The sequence below is a fragment of the Stegodyphus dumicola genome, chromosome X1 (assembly GCF_044657685.1).
Source record: "Stegodyphus dumicola isolate Sdum_Otavi_A_Nest chromosome X1, ASM4465768v1".
NCBI lineage: Eukaryota > Metazoa > Arthropoda > Arachnida > Araneae > Eresidae > Stegodyphus > Stegodyphus dumicola.
The window spans coordinates 84,646,584-84,668,816 of record NC_140780.1 but is presented as its reverse complement, the minus strand read 5'-3'; the positions used below and the strand labels follow the sequence as shown (position 1 = coordinate 84,668,816).

Genomic DNA, 22,233 nt, shown 5'->3' with positions numbered 1-22,233 from the left:
GATTCAGGACTGTGTACATTATATATATGAAACATTACTATTATTAAAAGCTTTTTTTTTTTTTTTTTTTTTTTTCATGAAGCTTTGTGTATCATTAAGGTTCTGCTATGCAGTTAGATTTCCCACCAATAAGACTGTTGGTGCAAGCATTAGTACACGATAACAGAAAAATACCTACTTCTCATTATATATATTAGGTAATATTATTAAAATAATTGCACTTTTCTGAATGCTCGTAAATTAAGTTGAACATCTTTTGTCGAATTTTGTTGAACAAAAATAGAAAAAACTTGCAATGTAGCTGCATAATTAGCATATTTTTATTCAAATGTTCAATGCATAAAATTTATATCAAACTAAAATCAAGATGACAGATTTGCATTTCAGTTACAGGATATCCATACACCATATTAAGGAAAGACCTGGTGCAAAACAGGACCTCTTTTTTGCCCCATAAATTTAAACAATAAATTCAACATTTTGAGATTAATCAGGTGACAAACATGATAATTTATGTTAATGCTTTTGTACAAGCTGTTTTCAAAGAATCAATTTCAAACTACACAAAAACAGATTGTCCATGAGCAGCATCTTTATTATAAATGTAAATCTAACGAAATTTTCCATGAGTAAAAAGATACTTTGAAAGTAAAATTCAGCAGAATTTTTTTTAAATGCACTATTGGGCCAGTAACATATTTAGATCAAAGGAAAGCATGCAAGTTTAACTAAGAACCCTCCTCAAACTATGTTAAATCAAAATCTTTACAAAAAAAACTCATGTAAAAAGAGAATCGGATGTATTTCGCTTCAGCAGATTTTATTATTATTTTTTATAATTATGATGAGTAATGAAAACTGTTTCCTCTGTAAACAGAAAACTAAAAATGCGTTGAATAATGATGTCATTAGATAACTTAAAGTCAGCATTACATTTGAATTCATGAAATAAATTCTGAGACACAATTCCTTTTCTAGCATGGTCCCATGTCTGGAAAATACTTTCTTCAATATAAATACTTTCAAAATTTATTAACAACACAAGAGATTATGATTTTTGTATTATGTAAATAAAAATGCTTTTGGTGAATAAAACTGTTGAAGTCTGTTCAAATGATAATCCAGTCTCTCAAAATTGAATTCACAAAACATATGCAAGTATTCTATGATATTTTTAAACAAATATCAAGCTAAAATTTAAAATTTTAAATGACCTACTGTTAGTTTTGAAATGAATGATTCATTAGTGAAAAGCACCATGAATGACAGTAAGTTACCCATGAATCAAAGAAAAATTCACATATTCTACAACTTAAAAGCAAGAAGTTGGATTACTCTATGAGGATCTCGACATTAACTTAACTTCTATAATCTTCAAAAATATATCAAAGCAAAAATTGTTCAGATATGATTAAATATGAGCACAATTATTAATGTTTTATAGGTGAATATGCTGCAGTTAGATATAAGATAAGAATTAAAGGGATTATTATATTTAGCAATATTTCCAGCAGCTTTTAAACAGCAGTAACTTTACAACTTATTTTAATTCTTTTTTAATTCTGTCACATTTCAAACCCAAGTAAAGAGATGAAAGTGATTTTCCATTTTTCAAATTTCAATAAAACTTGGTGTAATATAAACTCATTATGGAAACTTAGCAGCAAAATCCAAAACATTTTGTGACATTAAACAGTAAGCATTTTTATAATTTATATTCTGCATTAATAATAATAAAAATCTGGACATGATATAAGTGAATATTTTAACATACCCAAGCGTATGTCATCATGCTTTGTTGCAGCATTCTGTACTTTAATAATACCAGATTCTGCAGCCTATTAAAAATAATAATTATTAACTAGGTATTCATACCAAATGAAGTAAATTAAAGTATGTATAGAGTATATATTAAAGTATATATACTGCCTATTATAAAAAGATGAAGAAAAGTTAAAAAGAGGTGAGATAGTTTTCTAAATGGCATAAAAAATCAACACAACTTAAGATAGGTATAAAATTAACAGAAAATCTTCTGAGAATTAGAACAGCAGTACTAGTTGAAGCAAATATGCAAATATGAGCACAGAAAAAATTTCTTAAAAAGTATTTTTGATGTAATGTACACATGATCCATATAAATGTTCCCAAAAATTAACTGAGATGACATTCTGTTTTATTCTGAAACATTTATGATAGTAAATAAATTTTATGCAAAATGTTTTACAACATTATTATAATACACAGAGGTCATCAAGCTGTGTACATTAAGGAAATGTTTCATTATACACTGAACTGCAGTGGTAATAATTGTATCATCTGTAACTAAAAGGCTTTCTAGAAGTACTAACAGAGAGTATATACATAATCTGTTCTTTAACAATCATATGATATCTAGAACTCTGTGTTGCAGGGCAGTCAGGTAATTTTCACAAAAGTATGGAATTGTTGAGTATTATTTTGTTGTTATTTTTGTTGTAAAACTGTATTTGAAACTACAGTGACCATTAAAATGTGCCAAGACACCAATATTCATTCCAGCAAGATGATGCCATTTGTCACATATTTGAAGAAATTCGAAAATTTCTTGTGTGGAGTGTTTGGCAACCATATTATTTGAAGAGAATTAGGCCTCTGTTATCACCCAATTTGTTGGCCAGTTTTTTCCTGGTGGGGTACTTTAAAGGAAAGTTTCACACAAATAATTCACATACACTGGAGAACTTTATGAAGGTGACTAATGATGCATGTAGGTGCTCCATAAAGTGGCTTTAAGCATTCTAAAAAGAACATGGGCATGTATTACTGAACAGAACTGCCATTGTAGGCGTATGTTATAAAGGCATGCTTTCAAGTTGCATTCGTGCAAATAAAGCAATAAATATTAGTAATTTGTAAAGCATGTCTTGTAGTTTACTAAACCAACAAACTTTATTTTTTGTAATTTATAATATATCAGTTTGTAATAAACCAGCAAACTTTACCTGCTTACTGTAGTGTGTGCGAATTTTTAATTCTCCAGTATAAAATACATAGTATAGCTAGTTAGTTTATAAGAAATAAATCAACAGTTCAATATAATGGAAGACTATAAATAAACTTCATCCTCCAACTTATTTCATCAATACAGGGTATTTCATATCTATGATACTTAAATCACAAAAGCACCAGGTTTATTTGCCTCTGATGAGCAGAAATTTCTCAAAATAAATTAATTTTTTCAAATATCAATTCAAAAAATAGAAATTTGCATATTATTATTCAAGTTCTCATGTAAAATTTTTTAGTCTAAAATTTTATATACTAATAACATGTTTAAAAATGTCATAATGGCATATGGAAATACAGGGTGAATCTGAAGAAGCGAGAAAAACTTTAAAGGGTGATAGAAGCAGTTATACAAGCAATAATCATCATAGAATGTATGGTCGGAATGCAAACGGCTAGCTGCTAGGTGGCATTGAAAATAAATGGTATAAAAAGTGTTGGTCCTTGCACCCAATGGCATTTTCTACTGTGGATTGCCGAGAGGATTGCTGGTTATACGAACCACAAAATTTCCAGGGCGATGGATTAGTCGAAGTGGTCCCACAGCCTGGCCACCAGGATCACCGGATCTCTCGTGTCTGGACTTTTTTTACTGTGGGAACATATGAAAACCCTAATCTAAGAGTGCCCCATTGAAACCAATATGGATCTAGTCGCCAGCATTGCTGTTGTTAGTGGCGATATTTGGAAAATGCCTGGTGTCTTTGCAAATGTGCATCAATCCCTATCCCACAGGTGTGAAGCCAGCATTACACCTGGTGGAAGTCTTCTGAGCAATTCCTACGAGCATGTTCTGTTAATAAAATATTTTCTGAAGTATCTCTTCTCATTCTTGTGTTAATTCTTTAAATGTTACAGTGGAAAATTACCCTTTTAACTTCTCACCACTTGCGCTTTATGACAAATATTGCTCGTATAGCTGCCTTCTATATAACCCCCTACAGTTTTGTCCATTTGTTCAGATTCACCCTGTATACAAGCATTGCCTCAAAAATAAAATTACTGGAAAAAATATTCAACTGTTGCACTTTTATGAGTGTGCTAAAATTACAAATTCAAGAATCTACAAAGCATATACATTGTGCTAAAGAAAGGAATGAGACATATGTTCCACTTTCTTGGCCAATTGATAAAATCTGAATTGCATTCTTAATATCTTATGGTGCGTGAGGGTTATGGCTTGGTGCATATCCTTCAAAGACATGACTCCGCTTCATTAAACATAACTTTATTCACATACACCATATTTTAACACAACTATCCTAACTTAATAGAATAACATAACAAAAACTCCTACAGAAAATTCATACATCCTACCCTCAAGCTAAAGGCAAAGTGGACGAGTTCATCATTGTGCTAACAGTTCTTACGTACACAACATGACTTGGATTGGCGGTGCACGCAGCTGAAAATCAGACTGTCACAGAGTATCCCCCCCATGACACAATCACAACACAAAAGGGGTTGGCTGTAAATTTCCAGTTTAAGATATGCACATTCACATAAAAAATATACTTAAAAATGTACATTAAAAAAAGAAAAGAAGAGAAATACAAAATATATGAATAGTAATAATACACTTAAATTCTAATTGAAATACACCCATATAATGCATAACTTGGTTAAAAAGAAATATTGAAAAGTTAATAAGAATTTTACGTAATTCCCAATACTTATGCAAAAGAAAAATTAATCAAGTATTTATACAGTATGACTTTTGCAGCAAACCACAAGAGAAAACTTCAATCATATTACTGAGACTAGTTTTTTAGGAAAATGAACACGACGTCCATTGTGGGTAACTACTTGTTTTGGAGCAATTTTTGAGTCTTCGCAGACTTCCTGTGGAATATGAGGAATTGCAGGTTAATCTATACGTTCTGACAACATATATAGTGGTTTTAAACAATTGATTGAAACTGCAATCTGTTTGTTATTTACCTCAATGATAACATTTTTGTCCATTTGTTTAACAAATGGACGGCATGAGACCCAGTGTGAGGTGGAGTTAGATGAGGTTTAACAGAATCGATATGCAGAAATACATGAGAACAGGTTTTAACATGCCGAGTGTACATAAATTGATGGCTGAACATGCCTAGAGGTTGAAATCGGTCTAAATAAATGCATGACTGATTGAAGCTATGACACATAAGATTTAGAATGAGATATGAAATTAGTAGCATTAAGCATATCTAAGGGTAATCTAAAGTGCGGTACCATAAACAAGTTCAGCACAAGTAGCATTTATAGCTTTCTTAATGGCAGATCTGATACCCAACAGAACTACAGGCAGAATTCCAGTCCATTTTGAATTGTTATAATCCATTATTGCACTTCTAAGTTGCCTATGAAATCTCTAAATCAGCCCATTGGACTGAGGATGATAAGTAGTAGTTCTAACGCAATGTATACCCAAAATCTTCATTAAATCTGCAGATAACAGACTATGAATTTGAACTTTAAATGAATTCATTTAACTAGTGTTATTTTAGGAAACTGATGATTGATTAATTATGTATGGGCATTTCTTCCCTAGTGCCCCCCCCCCAGCGTTGATGATGGAAAACTTGTGAAGCCACTGGCTAGGATCTCTACCTAGACAGTCTCAGCTGCAGGGTATAAAAACACGAGCCCGACGGCTTCAGAGCCCCGAGATGAACATTTCATTACAATCAGATCCGGGGGATTGGTGTAAGTCAAAACCGATGACATCAGTAGTTCAGTAGGGTGGGTGTGCTGGGCAATGTCTTCAGCGATGGCGACAGGGTATGGTGACCCTTCAGGCTTAGTTCGAAAGTGAGGTAAGAGAGAATTTTAAGAAGATCCATTAAACCCGGTGCTCGGCAAGTGAATTTGTGTCATCTCTCAGGTGATTTTTGGTTGGACTAACACCCGTTGCCTAATATGGGGGTCTTCAGCTGTGTAGTTGCATTCAGTTGCAGGAACAGGTAAATATTTTGTTGTTGTTGTTCCCTAGTGTTTTATGATACTGTGTATTAATGCATTTCAGGAATTAAATTTTTGGCTTCTGTATATTGCTATAGTTTTCTAATATTGCTAATCTGGAATGTATTTTCAGGTATTCCATTAGAGACTGTGATGGTATTGATAATTATGATAGATAGCATATTTATAGAAATTGGGAATGAGATGCAATATTTTGCTATTGCTAAAAAATATGCACATTCTGAATTTTTATACTATGGCATTAGAGAAGATTTACCACCTTTTACTTTGAGATACAAAGGCGAAGAGAAAAATGCCAAATTCAATTTCGGGCATAAACAGATACAGATCTCTCTTCATCAGAAGGAAATAAATCTGCAACAAAGGGAAAGGCCATGGCTCTATTTATACTTCTGCCAAAAGATAGTATTATCTGTTTGCACAAAGAATAACAAAAGCTGAAAAATTAAGTTAATAGAATTTTAAAAGCGTTAGGAAGGACTGGATTGGAATTAACGCCATTAACTAAACAAGATAAATATTTGTGGATGTGTAAAGCATTGAGAAAATTCAATTCACCAATGAGTCTTGATAACATTTTGAACTATTGTAAGGATTATGTTAATTTTATTAACAGTTAAATTTTAAGTTCCTTTCCTGTCAAATTCTTAACTTCAACTTATTACTTCCAGCCAGAACATAGTTTTAGAATCACTCTGAATACGTAATGAGGAAGAGCGGTATTTAACTGCGAAGTTCTACTTGCTGAGTTAGAGAGAATCAGAGTTTCTGATTTGCACACGTCTGCCTTTTGGCTACTCTCTCTCAAAGCTATTATTATTGCTCGGCCATACTCAGGCCCTTGTTAGCTTCGCAGTTATCCCGTGCTAAGACCCCTAACTGCATTAAAACGTTGATGGCTTCAGCTATATCTCTTTAGTTTAAATCAGTTTTAGTTTACTTCTTAGCCTCTCAAGTTCAAGCCCTAGTGTTGGCTTTTATTGTACACTCCAAGACAGAGTTCTGTTAAATCTTATTTGAATAATAAAAGGTTATTTACCATTTCATCTTGTTGTTTCTTGTCACACAAACTCAAGCGGTTATTCACTTAACTGTTCTTAAGATTCTTCATGTTCCATAATAACTTAGCATTCACAAAGTGAGGAACTCTACACTATGATTAGTCACTAAAGACTTGCTAATTTCAGCTTTTTCGCCTTCAATTTGCTCTCTTTTCGCCTCACTTTATTGATAGGTGAGTAAATAATTTGAAAATTCTGGAGAATCCATGCAATTTTGTAATAGACAAAAGGATAAAATGGAATCCCAAAAAGGTTATTAATGTTTTTTCCAACAGCAAAATGTCTTTTTTGAGGGCACAATGAAATTTTTTAAAGGCTTCATCAGTGACCACTGGAGCAGATCTTCAGTCTGAGGCAAATGATCTTAATTATTGAGTTCACAAGCATGCAAAGATTCTGAGGAATCCATCAATTCCATGGATACTACAGAACTCAATTTTCAAGTCATTTTGTCAATAAACAAATCTATTGATAAAATCTATGTTTCGATTCTTAAAAATTCAATTTCTGACTTCAATTCTTGGGGAATTTACAGAATATTTTGTCAGTGAGATTTGAGATATATGAGCCAAACTAAAACAGCACGAATCTTATGTCTGAAAAGACGAAATCCCAAGTCTTTGATAGCTAATCATAGTTGGAAATTTAATCAAAATTTTGACTTTGCAAAAATTATCCAAAAATGTTTCTTCCATTGGTTGACTGGATTTTCTTGAAGCTTCACAAAGATTTGTCTCCTTTAGTAAATGACTTTAATTCCAATTCAGTCCTTCCTAATGCTTTTAAAATTTCATTAGCTTAAATTTTCAATTTTTATTACTGCTCCTGGTAACAGATGGCGCTACCTTCTCATGTGCTTTAATCCTTCTGCGTATATATACAACCATGGCTTTCCCTTCCTTACAGATTTCTTTGCTACTGATGAAGAGGGACCTGTACCTGTTTTCCCTCAAAATCAATACAGTCTTGACTAAAATCTATGCCAAACAGAAGGTTGTTGCTTTGCCTAATTTTATGCTATGTATATTATCTACTTAATTGGGTTTATATCAATTATCAGTTTTGTCAGCAGAGAATTCCTTTTTATTTTGTCCAGCACCAGTGGTACAAAGTTTAGTTTAACATATAAAATTATTTAATTTTGAATTTTTCAACAAAACTGTTGAGGGTGATCATGTTCAAAAATTCATGAGAAACTGTGATCACAGTTTTCTAGATAGCTGTTAGCCTACAGTCTGTTAATTGTTTAGCCTTGTCGCTGTCAGATTTGTATAACACCTGACCATGTGTGTACTCTTTTATCATTTTATAGCATCAATGTCCAAAAATGCTGGAAGAGACCAATTTTCAGACTACAGAAGTCAAGCTCAGACAAAGTCTTGCAGTGGCTGGTTTCGCAGAGCTACATAGTTTCACAGCGGCTGGGGTAGCTACAAAGATATGTTGTAGCAGCATACATATTTGCCAAGAAACTGGACTTGCGAAACGACAGGCCAAGTGGCCACATGTCCCTCAAGGAGCCTCACTTCTCTCATTCAACTCCTTAAAATCTAGATAAAATTTGCTTTCCGCCCTTGTGCAGTATTTAAGGTAAACTATTTCTCCACCCTCCAAAATATCACAGTTGAATAATAAAATTATGTTTGATCAATGCAGAGTGGAAAATCTCTCAAACTAGCTGGATAAACCATTCTCAATGCCTGCCATCTTGACCCTCAGTAAATTGAGTCCCCAACAACTGTGCGAATGGTCCCAGTCCCCTTTTTATCTTTCAAAGCAAAAAAAAATTCACATCCTGTCCTTAAATAGCAGCTATGAAAGCTCGTCACCTTTTTCTTCAAAAAAGAGCAAATTATTTTTTGTGAACTGATATCTTCTATCCCAATCAACAAAGTGAAAACCAAAAAGCAGCAACTTCCGCATGCTGACAATTGTAAAACTTTAAAACTTATTCCCGGCAATTCTACCCCCAAAATGATTATCCACAAAACTCTCTTTTCTCTCTTGCTGTGAGAAACTAACAAAAGAACTGAAAATAATGACTGAACTTTTAACTGCCGAAATTAAATTCTTGCTACAGTAGTTCAAAAAGTTCCATTTAAATTTAAAATAAGCCTAATACAGAATTAAATTAATTGGCTTATAGTTAAAATCTGTGACATGTGCAATACAGCCCTAAAGATATTTTATTTACATGAGGAAATATGTGTCTCACTGCCCTCATCATTTTCACAGAAAATGTTGAGCTCATCTTATCTAAAAATGAAACTACAAATCATATTGGTTATTAAATAATTAAAATTTTAAATGTATTTACTAAAACTAAAATTTTATTTAAGATTCCATAGGATCCATACTACTAACTGCACATAAATTTTCACAACAGATGAACTTTTATATTAGCTTTCTTGTATTATACAAGCATATAGACAGCATACATGTTCTGTGACAGGTGTTGCGATTGTGTTTTGCCTGTATAATGTTAAGAAATTAAATTACACACTTTTTTGCTAGTTCTACATAATAGTAAAAATCTTCTTTGCCCCAGTCAAACATTTTTAAATAATTGAGTAAAACATGAATTTAGGGCTCAAGCTATCCCAATCTCAAGTTATCCAAGTTGTTTATTTTTCTTTCTATACCATGCAAAATCTAATTTGCTGTTCTCCCTCTCGACTCAAAAATTGCTTTTAACAATATAAAGGATTTTTGCTATCATTTACTTTCTTGTACAGTATATAATATATTTTCAAGTCCTCCCCTCCCCACTCTCAAAGATAATTTTTTAACTATTTAATCTATGTTTAATAAAACACTACAAATAAAAATGATTAAATAAAATTTTCATATTTACATTATAGCAAAGCTAATAAAATAAAGTCAGCTTAGCTGTTAAGAATTTTTGAACATCCTGGTAAAATGTAATCTTAGTCCACATGCATTTTCTGTTATACTGCTCCGAAACAATATTTGGTACAACTCTAATATACGCCCTAATTTCACCAAATGTGGCGATATGTGTTCTGCGCTGGTTTTTGGCGCGATTGCGTGTTCTATGGCAACCCTGTTGACGTTGAAAAATCTTTCGCTGGAGCTCGTTGGTTTGCCTCTGTGTCTGAGAAGATGGGAGGGAAAGATAAAATGGTAGTTGTTGCATTGAAGTTCGGCAAAAGGAAATATGATTGTGGCTATCCTGTTGAGGGGTAGTGGTTATTTGGAAGTGTGGAAAGAGGGTCTGGGAGATTATTTTTAATGGCAGTGCATGATAGAAGTAGGGATTTGTAATTTTATTTATTTGTGAACCATAGTATAAATTTTCTGGATAGTGTGTCTGGCTGTCATGTAAATACAATAGTGATTACGTGGCGGCATGTTAAAGGTGGTATGAAATTTATATTTCTGCTATTCGAAAACGCATTAATTCATGGTAAGTGCATTTTATTTTATCCTTGTTCTTAGTTTGTAGAATGTTATGTTCATTGGTTCTTTAGTATGAATTTCTGTCGCCGAGCGGTAAAGTCGCTGAACACTGGTAGTTCGGTCCGAGGTTCGAATCCCGCGAACGGGCTGGCTGCATGGGTGTTTTCGTGGTTTTCCCCATGTGTAACGTGTATACGAGCCAGTTTCCCTTAGAAAGTCCTCCACGAAAGGCATCCCTCCCCTTAGGCAGATAGCCCTCGAGGCTTTGCCATAATCACACATACAACACCATACACCATGAATTTCTGTCGTTATTGTTGTTTTTTTAAATTGTTTGAAATTTAGTTTATTTTGTTGTTTAGTGTCTAGACTGTACAATTCGTAGATGTTTTTTAAAGTTGAAACAGAATGCTGTGTACATGGTATTATTTGAAATTTATTGTTGTTATGTTATTTTATAAACGCGAGGAGTGCGTAGATCGTAGATTCCTTCGTTGCCTAAATTGTGCAATTCGTAGAATTTTTTTTAAGTTTAAACAGGATGCTGTGTACATGGTATTCTTTGAAATTTATTGTTGTTATGTTAATTTATTAAAGCGAGGTGTGCGTAGTTTGTAGATTCATTCGTTGCCTACATTGTGCAATTCGTAGATGTTTTTTTAAGTTAAAACATGTCGCTGTGTACATGGATTCTTGTCGAATATTTTTGGTTAGAAACTTTACGTTTTTGCTATCTAAATTTTTTTGTTTTTGTTTCGGATTTTTAGCTAAATTGTGTGTTCAAAACGTAGTTTTTGCATGTGCGAAAACCACGTTTTTGGAGACATTTTAGGCTAAAAGTTCAAAATGTAGACAAAAAATTTAGATAGTAATATGGCATCGTGAAGTTTCTTGCCAAAAATATTTGGCGACTTGAGGGTGCATATCAGAGTAGTTACAATATTTCATCAAAAGATGACAGTAATTATTTGTCAACTTTTATTATTAAAATTACCCCCTCTGGGGTCTGGCTGCATGTTCCTGCTATATGGCAATTAGTTACAATAGTGTTTGAAACTGATCTATCAACAAAACATAATGAACATGACCTTAACTTTATGACATGATTTCTGGTTATTCTGAAAATTGAAAAAGCAAATACATGGGAAAAAGTTTTCTTCAGATAAGACAATAAAAAATGTTACACTAGCAGCGATAAAGATGCCATAAAATAATCTATTTCACACTTTTAAGTCAATTAGAAAATGAAATGTGTAATTCAATGTGAAGGATTCAAATTTTAAAACATAAAGGTACAAAGAGTCATTTAATTCTGAATAAGAGAACAGCCAATATTACAAATCATTACATGCGTGAAGCCACCTTCCTATTTTTTGTTTTGTTTTGTTTTCTTTTTTTTTTTTTTTTTTTTTTTTTTGTTTGTTTCTAGAATCTAATTTCAGTTGCATAACAGCAACACAAAATCACTTGATGGAAACTTGCTAGGTTTAGTAACAATATTTTAATCATCTGAAAGCAAGACTCACATGATTGATTACCTAGAATAAACGAGCAGCTCTGTTTTCATTTTTCATATCTAACCAGCCAACTTTCAAAAGTACTAGACATAAAAATTTATCAAGACCCCCTCTAATTTTGCTTTACTATTTAAATTAATGTGTTTGAAAAATTATGCTTATTATTAGAGTCAATTTATTACCACTTTTTTTATAAATAAAATGAAACCTAAAAAACAGCTGTAAACAACAGAAAATGGATAACACAAATTAGCTGAAGATATAAATTTTATGCTTAAATATACAGATATAAATCTGCTAAGTGAAAAGAACATATTTAATAATGTGAGCTACTTCCACTTAAACTCGGTTCGACAACTGTAAAATATAAACACAAAAATAAAACCAAAAAAATGTAAAAACATGAATATAAAAAGCAACATGCGTGACAAAAACACGAAAATGATGCTGTAAAAACTTGCAAATAAAAGTAATATGCATGACAAAACAGAAAATTTTAAATTTAAAATAAAATACAAAACAAAATTAAATATTTAAACTACAAAAATTAAATAAAAAGAGTGTGAAAATTAAAAAAAAAAAAAAAAGAATGATGATGCAACACACCACACCTCGTCAGAGGATTGTATGTCTGCATATATGCAACTCCTGCACATAAGGTGCAGTCCTGATCTTGGCACATAACATGGCAAAAAAATGATATACAGTCAAAAGTCGTTAATCAGGACTCGTCGGGACTTCGGCGATTCTGGATTATGGATTTTTCCAGATTATAGATCATAAGTTTGTAGCGTTGCGCGCCTCCAACTTGCACGCAACCAAGAGGTGACTGTGAAAACTGGATAAAAGACAGAGCCTTGTTAAGGGTTTAAGTCCCATTTTATTCAACGTAATAAATTACAAGTGCGTGCTCTTGACGCTCACAAACTGCGCCAACTCGGCGGTCAAATAAAAATAATAACCTGAAAAGAAACTAAAGACAAGACTCTAACTACGAGGCTCTCTAAAAGTAACTAACTCACCACGTTTTACAATACCGCTGCTAATTCAGCAAACTTGAAGATCACTTGAACGATTAACACTACTTCCAGGCAAGCACACAGGCCGAAACGCGGGGTTCTTCAATTTCTGGCCAACTACCTCCGCGCTCGTGAAGTAAGAATATCACACCTCGAACTCGTTTCCTTTCTATTTAAATCAGAATACTTCCGCTGATAATTTGAATCCTTGCGCGTTCTACTAAAATTTACATACTCTGGCTTTGGCAGTTCCAGGGGAAAGTAAGGCTTGACAGGAAAGATAGTTTAAACTTAAAATAAATGTTAGTTAAAATAAATAGAAACCCTACATTAGCCGCTGCCAGAATTTGGAAAACTTGGAAGCAGGTCCTACAAACGACCTGTTGTAAGTTTATCTAATTCTGAACTAACTGGCGAAAGCCTCGTTTACACAAAAATAATCTTATGTAACAATTAAAATTCTGTTACTCTTTACAAAGGTTTCTTCTTACAGCAACTTTTCCTGGACTTCATCAATCAATCTTGGTCATTCCTTCCAGCATCTGGAAGGAATAAGTATCAGTATCTTTCTAAATACATTACAATTTACACTTTCTTGATACAATAAATTTTTGTTTTTAAACGATTCATTTTTCTTAGTTATTGCTTAATTCACATTCATTCAATTTTTCAAGCATTAATTTAACTTTACCCTGGCTCTCCACCATGTGTGGTGTCAAACGGGAATATTCATGTTTTAGTCTTACAACACTTCCCCTAACCACCATGATTTATTAGAATTCAACGACCAAATAGACACACCTTACTCGACATTCTACAACTCAATGAGCTACTTTAACATTCTTAAAAATTCAAGTGTAGGTGGAGAACACTACAAAACACATTCATTCTAACTTCCCCCTCATTCATCTTTAAACATGCAGGCTTTCTCTCTAAAGCATGACTTTATCTACAGTTTAATACTTAAATTTTGAATTCATTCCTTTTAAGCATTTTACATTTAGCATCTAAAATTTTATGCTTCTAGACTAAATTCTACTTTTGCATAACATTCAAGTATTTACGTACATTTACAAAATTTTAATACATATAATTTTTACAATTTACCATACAATGAATAAGAGAAATAAATTTTTACTTTACTCATTCTTAGCCAAGCTGGCGGCACTGAAACTAAAATTCTTATTAATACAAGAATACGAAGTTATTTTTATCTTCGGCCAAATTTTGGCTTTAACATAACAGAATTAGTCTTTCGACCAACAGAAAATGCTTGTTTTTAGCTTTTATACTTAAAGAAAATAATACTTTTGCCTTAGCTAAATAAAGTAAAACAAAACTAAGTCTCAACCGAGACATACTGACTTTCGTCAAAACATAGAACTTCGTACTTATGCATAATATTTCGGAACAAAAAAGAAAAAAAAATTTATAGAAGGTTTTAACTTATCTTTGAGTTTTCGATGCTTGAAACTCCGTCATTCTTTTTTGGCAATATTGGTCCCAAGTTAGAGGTTTCATGGATGTCAATCTTCTCCTTACTGACCTCCGAGTGTCGTCCACATTAGTTTTTCTTTTGCGTCCTCTACATGATGGCCTCTTGGCGGAATAATCGTCTGGTTGTTGGCATTTCCGTTTTTCCATGGGACGGCTGGTTTTGACGTCCTCCGGCCTGGAGTCCTTCTTGAATTTCTTCTGTTCCTGATATTTTTGTTCCTCCTGTTGCCGTTTCAGTTTCCGGAACGGCGGCATTGCTGGCACCTGATTCTGTGGCCGTGTGCGCGTTCTCCTTGATGTATAATTTCTCCTGCGATCTGTTGTAGGTGGTGTTTTGCTCTTTACCACGGTTTCTTTACGCGGTGCATCTGTATTCTTGTTTTTCTTAAACGCTGGAGTTTGAAAGTTATTTTTTATTTTTGAAACCGACGTCCGGGTTGTAGAAGGGCTAGGTCTCTCATCAGTTCTCTGCTTCTTGGGTGGTGGAATAGTTGTTGTTATTTCTGGACCTTCTACTTCGTTTAGACTTGAGTCCTGCAAGAAACTTTTAAGGATTTCAAAATCATTTGGATTATAGTGTTTTTTCACCTGGTCGGGACTTGCTTTACAGATTTCCCCTCTCTCGTTCTTAAGATATAATACTACTCCTTTGATTTCCTGAATTACATAGGGACCTTCAAATTTTGGAGCTAGCTTTGCCGTAAATTTGTCTGGGGCACTTGATAAAGAAAATTTCCGCTTCAATACTTTATCCCCAACTTTAAAATCTGCTTCACGGCGTTTTCTATCATAATATACTTTCTGCCTATTTCTTGCCGTATCCGGGCTTTTAAGCGCCTCATCAATAAGTTTTTGACCTCTTTCTGTTTAAACTCTTGCTCTCTTTGTTGCACAAAGAATAATTTATCTAAAGCCATAATTAACTTTCTGCTTAAATAAATTCTGCTGGGATTTTTCCCCTAGTCTCGTGATTTGCCATTCTTAAAGCATAACCTAATTCATTTATGTAGCCATCCCAGCGCTTGTGATGTGTGCTCACGTAACTGCGAATTATTTTTACTATGTTTTTATTCACTCTTTCTGCTATGTTTGCCTGTGGTCTATACGGAACCATTTTGATATGGCGTATGCCAAGTCCATTGCATATGTTTTCAAATATTTGACTAATGAATTGTTTTCCGTTATCGCTAATGACTTTTATCGGTGCACCGTATTTTAAAATGTATCTGTGTAAGAATTTTAAAATGTATCTGTGCATCTGCGACTGTTTTGGCTGACGCGCGTTTAAGTGGAACAATTTCTGTCCATTTTGAAAAATGATCTACTATTACTAAAAGAAAACGATTTTTATTTAACTCGCTCTGGGGGAAGGGACCAAGAAGATCTATGCCTAAAATTTCATTCGGAAATGTAGCGCGAATGCTATTTAAGTACCCGGCCGGGCTGTAATTAATATCATTTATTAACTGACATTGATTGCAGGACCTCACATACGCCATTACTATTTTATATAATTGCGGGAAATATACCGCCTCGCGTACCCTTTTTAAAGTCTTTCTGACCCCTAAATGACCCGCTGTTTTCGCGTCGTGTGGTTCCTTCAAAATGCTTAATCGAAGCGAGGCTGGGATGACTGGTTTATACTTAAGATTTTCGTTTGTTGTTTTCGTATAAAATAATAAATTATCTATTATTTCAGTTTTCTGCTCTATTTCTTATCGCATCGACGTCTGTGTGCTCAAAGCTTTCGGGGTCTTTCAAATATGCATAGATATTTCCAAATTCAGGATCAGATTTCAGTTCAGTAATAATCATATCTCTAGAATCTAAAATTTTTGAAGTCAACACAGTGCATTTAAGTTCATTTCCTTCATCGTCCAGTTTTATACAAGAAAGTGCGTCAGCTACATTGTTTTCCTTACCCGGTTTATATTTTATTCTGATATTATATTCTTGGAGTTTTAAAGCCCATCTTATTAACCTGGGCGTTAGGTTTTTCCCCGAGTAAAGTCTACCAACAGCCGCATGATCCGAAAAGACTGTTACTGGCGCTTTGCCGAAATAAACTCGAAATTTGTGTACAGCCATTAATATGGCTAATGTTTCTCTTTCTGTAGCTGTTATAATTCCTTTGTGTCTGATTCAACGTTTTACTAAAAAATGCCAGAGGATGGCTATTTTGCATAAGAACCGCCCCACCGCATAGTCTGACGCATCTGCTGCAATTTCCAGGTTTTCGTCCCCCTCCGGGAATTTTAAAACAGGGGCATTGATGAGCGCTTCTTTTAATCTTTCAAAAGCTGTGTTTGCTTCCGCTGTCCATGTAAATTTACCTTTCTTTCTTTTGATTACTAAGAGTGGTTCAACAATATTAGCGAAATCTTTTATGAAAGATAGTAAGAACATAACCCAAGGAAAGAAGAAAGTTTCTTGGCGGTGTTCGGCGGTGGAAAATTCTTGATAGCTTTTATTTTTGAATCTTGCATTTCTATACCCTTTTGCGAAATTTTTAACCGAGATATTTAAGTTCTTTAGTTGCGAACTTGCATTTTGAGGCGTTAATTGTAAGACCGGCCTCGTTTAATAATTTAAAAACTTGTTCTAGATCATTAATGTGTTGTTCCAACGTACTACTCGTTATAATTATATCATCTAGATAAATTAAAGTTGATTTTCCTAGGACAGGCTTTAGAACAATGTCCATAGCTCTTTGGAATGTTGATGAGGCCCCTACAACCCAAAGGGCATGCGTAAAAATGCATAAGTGCCCGATTATGTTATAAACGCGGTTTTATGTATGTCTTCGGGTCTCATAGCTATTTGATAGTAGCCAGACGTTAAGTCCAAAGTAGACATGTATCTTGTCGATTTGATCTGTCTAATGATCTCGTCTATAACCGGCAAAGGGTAAACTGGAAATTTAGTAATACTATTTAGTTTTCTGTAATCAATAGCAAACCTCCAAGCCCTTTTATCCGAAGGAGGAAACTCGTTCTTTTTCCTACATAGTACGACTGGACTCGCGTACTCACTATTTATGGGCGTTATTATTTTATTCTTTAATATCTCCTGAATATGTTCTTCGATGATTACGTCTTTTCGTTTGTCGTACCGATAAGGTTTAGTCCTACAAGGTTTTTCGGCATTTAATTGAATCTTATGCGTGACTATTTGACAATTTCCTGGTTTTTCTGAAAACAAATTAGAAAAATTACTCACCACTTGCTGTATTGCTTGCCTTTCATGGTCATTCAGATGGCTAAGGTCCACTTGCGGTGTCTCCACAGGTTCCACCACCCTCTGGTCCATCTCCAGCACCACGGAACTGTCTTGAAAATTCAATTTGGCCCTCGCGGCCCTTAAAAACTCCATACCTAAAATAAGAGGATTTTGCAGATTTTTCACTATAAAAATTAATACTTTGAGGCTTTCCTCTTTTACCTGTAAGTTTAATGATAATTTCCCGATGCAGTGACATGTTTTTCCTTGCGCCGCTATAATTTCCGTATTTTTGGTTTTAAATAATCGTACCCTATAAAAATTCTTTTTGAAGAAATTTTCACTCATAAAATTTCCTTCTGCTCCTGTATCAATGAGGGCTTCTACCGGTACATCGCCAACAAGGACTTGTATAATTGGTAGCTGTGAGCTTTTTACGATGACCATATTTAAATGTCTATTTGAGGGTTTTTTTAAAACTTCCGGGGTCTGGACCCTCCCTTTCACAGGCCCCTCTACTCGTTTAAAGCTTTCCTTTCAATCTGTGCCTTCTGGGTACGCAGATGTTACGAATTTTCTTTTTGGGCCTTGACCTTCGAGTTTCTATGAGTTAGCTTGATAGCTCTTTTCCCCATAAGAGCGATTTCCATTTCTGGTTTCCTCATTTGAAGATTTCCTTCGGGTACTTTGAGAATACGTTGCCCCTCTAGTTTTTTTCACTATTCTGCGATTTTGAAACTTCACCGCCAATTCGAAGAGCTCCTGCAATGTGCTTGGGTTTCTAATTTCAAAGTAATCTTGAACAGCGGGTAACAATCTTGGTAAGATTATTTCAATAATCTCCGCATCGGGTTTCTTCCCATACAGCAGATCCGTCAGCTTAATTTTTCATAGAATAAAGTCCGTCAATTCTGCTATATCCCGTTGATAGAAACTATATAGTTCGGCTTCCAGCCTTGTGCGATCTTTCACTATGGGGAAGGACTTTACTAACGATTTTTTGAAATTTTCAAATGTATATGTCTGGCTTCCAAATTCCCCTAATAAAAATTTGCCTATATTTTTCCACCATAGCGCGGCCTGTCCTCTTAGTGCGGATGTGGCGATGGCAACTTTTTGTCTTTCCGGCACAGGGTAGAGCTGAAAGTGATTTTCGAGGCCTTCTAGAAATACCGCCACCGAATTTTTTCCGTCGAAATTGACGTTTGGCTTGATTGACGCTCTCAAAGTCTGGACCAGGTATCCAAATCCTTCCAATTGGCTTGTCATTTCTTGGTGTTGTCCAGCGGTTTCCATCCAATTTTCGGCCATTTTAGTTCAATAAGTATTCGGGCGCCAATGTAGCGTTGCGCGCCTCCAACTTGCACGCAACCAAGAGGTGACTGTGAAAACTGGATAAAAGACAGAGTCTTGTTAAGGGTTTAAGTCCCTTTTTATTCAACGTAATAAATTACAAGTGCGTGCTCTTGACGCTCACAAACTGCGCCAACTCGGCGGTCAAATAAAAATAATAACCTGAAAAGAAACTAAAGACAAGACTCTAACTACGAGGCTCTCTAAAAGTAACTAACTCACCGCGTTTTACAATACTGCTAATTCAGCAAACTTGAAGATCACTTGAACGATTAACACTACTTCCAGGCAAGCACACAGGCCGAAACGCGGGGTTCTTCATTTTCTGGACAACTACCTCCGCGCTCGTGAAGTAAGAATATCACACCTCGAACTCGTTTCTTTCTATTTAAATCAGAATACTTCTGCTGATAATTTGAATCCTTGCACGTTCTACTAAAATTTACATACTCTGGCATTGGCAGTTCCAGGGGAAAGTAAGGCTTGACAGGAAAGATAGTTTAAACTTAAAATAAATGTTAGTTAAAATAAATATAAACCCTACAAGTTTCAATCTGGTAAGATGGCATGCAGAAATTATAAAGTTAAAAATATGAAACCGTAATTTATGAAATAAAGAACAATTATGATCTAAAGGGTAACAAAATTTACAAAAAAAAAAAAAGCTTAATATTTATTTCTTTACTTTATTAAACATTTCTTTCAATGTAAGCTGTTTAAGTTGCTTAATTTTTTGTGCTAATATTTACTCTTTAATTCTATAAACAGACATAATTTCTTGTTCAGTTACAAAGTTCCGCTGTTCAAGTCCTATAATTTCTGTGTCTACCGACTAATTTGTCAATCGAAATTTTTTCGTGTTTAATAACCTCTGTCACTTTCTTCGCTATCGGAAGCGAATTATAATGATGAGGAATTTGGTTTAAATCATATCAAAGACGGAGTACATCGAGATGAAATACTACATTTAGTAAGGAATTATAAGCCAAATAAAATAAAAACATCTGCCCTGAAGATAAGGATAGTGCTGACAGATCAACTTCCAATTCATTGTGCGCAACGGCGTTAAAGATAAACAAAGTTTAGATAAACAAACGTTAAAGTTTAGATAAGCAAAGGATATGCCTTTATCCATTTTTTGCAGCAATTCCACTTTTTGTTTAATGGACTTCGAAACATACTTTTGCTTTGTAGATCCTTTACATATTAGTAAATATATATCAGAAATTCTATTTGACATAATCGAAAGTTCAAGCTTACTTTCATAAAATTGCTCTAACAGTCTGCAAAAAATAATAAGCCGGATCCAATTCGAAGATTAAGGAACAACGCAATCTGCAACATTAACTGAAATAGGTAATTAGGTAATTTTAGCTTAGCTTATAACCATCTGTTATACATTAAACGCGCATTCGTAAACGTATTTTGCACATGCATATTTGCAGCCGTAAAGGTTTTACGTCAACGCGACGCATGAGCAGAAAGTTTGTAGGTTTGAGGTCTGGATTATGGATGTCCGAATTAACGACTTTTGATTGTATTGAAATTTTGTGTAACACATTAAAAGACCAAAAAATTGCGAAAATAGTCAACCATTTCACAGCACCAGAATGTATGTAAATAATTTTTAACTATTAAAAGGTGGGAAAAAAATCATTGTAAAAAGCTAGGTAAAGTCAAACTGAGTGAAGAAAATTTTAAAAAAAGAAAGAAAATGCAAATATGAAAGTACATTCAAAATTATACCAGAAGCAAATCCAGCCAATAAAGTGCATTAAACTTAATTACATTGTTTACTATTAAATTAACTATTTAAAGAAGCAAGTGATTAGCATGAAAAAATAAGCATAACTTTCAAGTTACATTCTTTCTTCTTCGTGTGAATGCCAATCTGAAGCCGACAAATATTTTTTAAGCAAGGCAATATTTGTAATCTTTGTTAAAATTAATCGTAGGGCATGATGTTGACTTGCAGCACTGGCATTTTGTAATAAAACAAACTTCTATTAAGCGAGAGACATAATTTAAAATCTCACTCCAATTTAAAAAATTAAGGTAAAAATAGAAATTAATTATTAAAAAAATTCAAATTAAATTAGAAATACATTTTTTTTTGACAAGTGAAAGCTGAAATAAGTATGAAACAAAAGAAAAAAGAAATGTCAGTAGAAAGCTTCATACTACTGAGCCACAGATTTGTTTCAAAATAGAATTATACATACGTATAATACAGCAGCTACCTATCCAGTAAAATTCTAAAAGGTTTAAGCTAATGATTTTACAAACTTCAAAGAAAACTCTTTGCAACTACATATGAGGTACTACTTTAAAATAGCATATTATGTATACAGATTTCTTTCTCATGATCCCGTATCTAGAACTGAAAAAAAAAAATTTAATGCTCCATGCCTTGATAAGAACAACATTGGCAATAGTATTGAGATATTAGAATTCAAAGAAATAAATTTAATGGCTTTAAAAGCATAAAAGCATCTTGTTACAAAGTGTGACCGCACTGCAATTTTTAAGAGTAATAATCCAAACAGTCCACACATTAATGCAACTGTTATAATTTTAGGAACACTGGATAAATTTCTACTCTTACACTTTGGTTGAATTTAATAGCAATAATATTGTCAATTGATCTATACGTGAATTCAAAGATCATAGGATTCCTAAATTGCAAATTATGCACTAAATTGAACACTAAATTACAAATTACGCAAAAAGAAACCAATGTGCCCATATTGGCACATTGTGACTTCTTTCCTAGAGCATTTACCTTGGTATTACATGCTTTTTTTTTTTTTTTTTTTTTCAAAACGATTTTTTTACATTTTTCGCTAAATTTATGTTGGTAAATTAATTTTTACCATTGATTTCTGCTGATTTCATTTCTGAAACACTTTTAAAAAGGGAGAAACACGAAATAAAATCGGAAGTTATTAATTTGTGGGGTAATCGGAAAGCAACAATACTACGCAATTTCAGTAATATTTATTATTTTTATTATTATTTTCTTGTTAATTCACAATTTTGGGCATTTTCTGTTTTTGCAATAAAACAATAAATTAGAATCTGATATAATGTTTTCATAAAATAAAGTGCAAGCCAGCACTTTATTAAAAT

At 33.6% G+C, this 22,233-nt stretch overlaps 1 protein-coding gene across 1 annotated transcript in view; it reads right to left on the bottom strand.

The window, feature by feature from the left end:
- mon2 (Mon2 homolog, regulator of endosome-to-Golgi trafficking) overlaps nucleotides 1–22,233 on the bottom strand; it is a 261,987-nt gene that overhangs the window by 215,456 nt on the left and 24,298 nt on the right. The window contains exon 4 of the mRNA XM_085807699.1: nucleotides 1,775–1,838. Coding sequence (XP_085663825.1) covers nucleotides 1,775–1,838 — 64 coding nt within the window. The remainder of the gene's footprint in view (nucleotides 1–1,774; nucleotides 1,839–22,233) is intronic.